The sequence below is a fragment of the Verticillium alfalfae genome, genomic scaffold (assembly GCF_000150825.1).
Source record: "Verticillium alfalfae VaMs.102 supercont1.6 genomic scaffold, whole genome shotgun sequence".
Lineage (NCBI taxonomy): Eukaryota > Fungi > Ascomycota > Sordariomycetes > Glomerellales > Plectosphaerellaceae > Verticillium > Verticillium alfalfae.
The window spans coordinates 1,815,315-1,819,523 of record NW_003315033.1 but is presented as its reverse complement, the minus strand read 5'-3'; the positions used below and the strand labels follow the sequence as shown (position 1 = coordinate 1,819,523).

Genomic DNA, 4,209 nt, shown 5'->3' with positions numbered 1-4,209 from the left:
ATTTGGCGCCTGGTAGCGCTTTCAACGTGTCGATGATGACCAGGTAGGTGGCCTGTTCGGGTTTGACACCTTGATTCCAAAGAAGCGCCGGAACCTGTCCGCAGGCAATTCTGAAGGCGGCACCCGTCATGAAAGAGGTGATGGCAACCAATGGAATGAACTCAACGATCCAGCCAAGACGGGTGAGGCCGATGAACAGAAGCACGGCGCCCGAGATCAGGACCAGGGACCTGGCAATGTTCTCGGGAGCGTACTGCGGGTGATCATCGCGACGCGCAGCACATATTCCGACGAGCTGAGACATGACGCAACAGTCCGATCGTGATATCCTTGGAGGTGGCGAAAGCCCAGTACAGCAGGAAACCGACGAACGAAGTGTAGAGACCGTACTCAGCGCTGAGCTGCGCCAGAAGGGCGTAAGCCATGCCCTGAGGGATGACGACGAAGCCGACAGTCACACCGGCAACAACATCACCAAGAAGCCATTGCCTTTGCAGTGTATTAGCGTCGCCTGATCAACTTGCACCCCATTGCTGGAGCTCATGAACACAAGACCAGGATTTACGTACAGGTTGTAGTGGAAAATCCACTGCCAGAAGGGAAACAGGCTCTTGATGTACCTGACGCCTCCCGCAGCAGTCGGGCGGTGGTAGTACAGGTACTCGGCGACGGTGGGCTCGCGCTCCTCGTACGTCTCGATCGACTCGAAAGACTCGGCGGCCGAGTGGACAGCCTCCTTGGGCTCGTTATTTTTGCGATAGTCGAGATCGATGAATAGGGCCTTGGCAAGGCCACGGCTCAGCTTGCTTGGCGCCATCGTGGCTTAGACTGTGCTACTGCAGTACTGCGTCTCCTCGTCTTGGCAGAGGCGGCGACAGGGCAATTAAGGCAAGCCCAAAGGCAAATTCGACGTGTCGATGGTGTGCGAACCTTGAGCGATGGTGTGATTGCTGAGGAACGTGGGCATTGCAGCCAAGATAGCGGGAGGCGGTAGCTCCTTTTATGTGAGGAGGCCAAGTCTCGAGGCACCGGAGTTGTCACGGCCAGCAATGGGCATGGCTTGCTTTGGTCGGATCGCCAAGGGTCATGGCAGTGGGTGACGAGTGGATCATCTTTCGATGGGGGGTGGCAAGGGGGCGTGTGGTCGACGAGATCGGGGGAGCCATGGGATGGTGTGGATGGCATGTATGTACTAGGTACGGGGGGGGGCAGGAGTTGACACGCCTGCTGACGCTTGGGATAATGCAGAAAGACACCCTCGGTCCGACCTAGCAGAAGCAACGGGAGAAGGCGAAGGGAAGGTGACGGGGCGCGCGTCCCAGCGGCTGGCCCAGGCTGGACTGGCTCGCCATGGGTTGACGTCTTAAAGCCGCACCATGGCGCTCACGCGGCGGCGGCGTCAAAGAAAGTCGACAGGACACGACGACAACATGGACCCTGCGGAATTGCCAGGAGGGGGGAGCGCAGCCTCAGCAAGCGGCAACGGCGCGCGAAGTGTGGGAAATTGGTGCCATGCTGGCTTCTGTAATCAAGGGATGCATGCGGCTTCAGGGTCTCAAAGCCACCGCACACAAAGCGTGGGGGGAACGGTAATAGGGGGTGTCGCTTATGTGCCAGCAATGACCACCAGCTGTGATGAATTGAATTGAACGCCATAATGTCATTCGCGTCTCTAAGGTCCAAGTTCAGCTGCCAGAGACCCTACGGATTCGGTACGAACAGCTGCCATGTGCAGAGTAGCTCAGGGGAAGTGATGGGTTTTCCAGGGCAAGTATGGCTCCAGTGCTTAGGGTACGTTAATGATCAAGAGCTACGAATGTATGCCCTTCTTTGGGTGAGAGAAGGGTATGGAGAGGAACCAGCACCTTCCGGCCGCTTTCTGCATCCCGTGCGAGCCAGCACATGCAAAACGGTAGTTCGGGGGATGGTCTTGTGTTCCAGTTGTCCAGGTCTTGGATAACGTGCCGTGCTATCCGGCGATTTGGAGAGTCAGAACGGGCCTGCCACGAGGCAATGAGGGAAAGGCCCAACGCACGAGAACCAGCACCAGAGTCAGCGCAAATAAACTTAGCAATTAAGCTTAACTCGGTTGGTGGCGGCGGTACTGGTCGACTCGATTGGAGGGGGGTAGGGGTCGAGGACGTGCTGGAGCAGCCGTCTTCGGGGACCTCCATCAGTTTAGTCTTAGTGGAAGAAGTGGCCGGCAAAGCACGACAAGCACACCGCTGTCCATAGGTCTCACCGGTCGACAGCCTGGTTGTCGGAGGTCGAGGTTTTGAAGCTATCACGATGCATAAGGAAGGGCGCCAATGCCTCTAATGCCAAGATGCCGCTCCCTTCGCTTGTCGCAACAATTAACCCCCTTATTTCTCAACCTCGCAATGATTGTCGACAAACGAGCAGGCACATTATACACTACTTGCCCCTCAGAGAGAGAGAGAGAGAGAGAGAGAGAGAGGGTGCAGAGCGCCCGAGGGGGGATTGAGGCCAGTCGAACTCATCGAAGACCAGCGCCGACTCGAGAAGCGAAAAAGATGGACCTTCCCGAGCACGTCATTCTTGGCGTGGATGAGACCACATCCACCGAGCCAGGAGCCGCATAGCTCCCCTGTTCATCTGCAGGTTTTGTCGCCTAATGGAAGCTTACCCCAATCCCCAAGCCAGCATCCCTGTCTGCCGTCTAGCCCACACCCCCTCTGATCACACAGCTCATGCTCCTCACACGCCCCCAAGACACCTCAGAGCAGCATGGGTGGACCGCCCCAAACAGGGCGGCTGTCCTGCCCGCTTTGGGAGAAGCCCCTCAGCTCTCACAAGTAGACCAAGAGCTTCTTGAGCTTCTACTGGTCGACGACAACTATTACCAGCCGATTTTCCCCACGCCACCCAACGAAACAGACACAACAGAGACCGAGAGAACAGAGTCATAGTGTGGGAGAGGCAGGCCTTCAGAGTTGGGCGGTTCACTGTGGCGTGCAGCTGGTGCAACAGATCGTGATGGACACCACATCCCATCTATCTGTACGGTTCCAGCTCTTGTGATGAGCATCGCCCAAGCGTCATGACTGCAGGAGAGCATCATGATGAATCTCTTTTTGCAGAGATTGCCGTTCTGACACCATGGCACACCCACCATCAACCCTGGGCGCCGAGATGACCGTCTCCATCATGATGTCGCGCCCCTCCACACACTTGCCAGAGACGAGCGATCAGCGCGAACCCCGGCAAACAAAGTTGTTCTCGGTTTTATACAGCATGCACGGCCCCTGGTTGCCAAAGTGCTAACCCCACCTTCCTATGGGTCGCCTCTGTCTGCCCAGTGAACTTCCGTGAGCCCCGAGCCAGAAACCTAGTCTCCTATCTAGACGGGGGTTTGGAGGTTGGGGGAGGCAGCAGCACCATACCATGAGAGGGAGTGCGGAATCGGCGCCCCGATGGCTAGTACGCAAATATGCGCGGCCAAGGCACTCCAGTCCATCTTACCAGTCTGACAGCTCGAGCTACTTCCGGGTCTCGAACCTCTCCCCCTCTCAGCTCAATCCCTTGCGCTGCTGTGCTGGGGTCGAGAACACGATCGTATCGATGAGAAAGTAGACGAACATCAAGAACTTCGTGTTTTTTCATCAGCCGCTGCGACGCCTTCGTATGGTGTCAACAGCCACGTCACTTTCGCCATGGCCACCCCCCTGAACTCTTCATGATATCGAGCGCACCCTCGCCATGGCCGGCGCCGTGAGACGGGGACGAATTTGATATCGCTCGATCGCCTCCCGCCGGGAGGGGTCCAGACACACCATGGTCGGCTGGTTCCAGAGCCTCCAGGCCAACTCCCTGTCTGTCCTGACGACTCCCTGGACGAATGGGAGTTGCCGAAGCTGAGCTGTGCCGGCATAGGAACCTGTCGCGTGACTCATGATTATCAGTTGGTGCTGCTTGTCTCTCTCCCATTGGCCGCCCACGTCGTCTTCAGAGCTGGCATCGAGGGTCCTAGAGGTTGGTAGACGTGACTTTGGTTTCCAGATTGCACATGCAAGGCTTGGTAGGACCGTGGGTTTGGAATCTCGGCAAGGAGGAATGTATTGACATGGCATGGGCGCTTGCTTTCTTCTCTGGGAAGCCAATTGTGAATATCCCACACCCCCTTGCAATATTGCGGCTGGAAACTTCAGGCGGACGGGGTGGAACACCACGCCGGTCGGGCCAAGACAT

At 57.1% G+C, this 4,209-nt stretch overlaps 2 protein-coding genes across 2 annotated transcripts in view; both read right to left on the bottom strand.

Annotated features, from left to right (window-relative positions):
* VDBG_05664 (sulfate permease) overlaps positions 1-817 on the bottom strand; it is a gene marked incomplete at both ends in the record, with an annotated part of 2,748 nt that extends 1,931 nt beyond the window's left edge. The window contains 2 exons of the mRNA XM_003004505.1: positions 41-401; positions 570-817. Of these exons, the coding sequence (XP_003004551.1) occupies positions 41-401; positions 570-817 (609 nt within the window). The remainder of the gene's footprint in view (positions 1-40; positions 402-569) is intronic.
* A 2,878-nt stretch (positions 818-3,695) lies between these two features.
* Positions 3,696-4,209, bottom strand: VDBG_05663 (predicted protein; the record flags this gene model as incomplete). The annotated part of the gene is made up of 2 exons (XM_003004504.1): positions 3,696-3,987; positions 4,085-4,209. 2 exons carry the CDS (start codon positions 4,207-4,209, stop codon positions 3,696-3,698), a joined length of 417 nt encoding a protein of 138 aa, XP_003004550.1.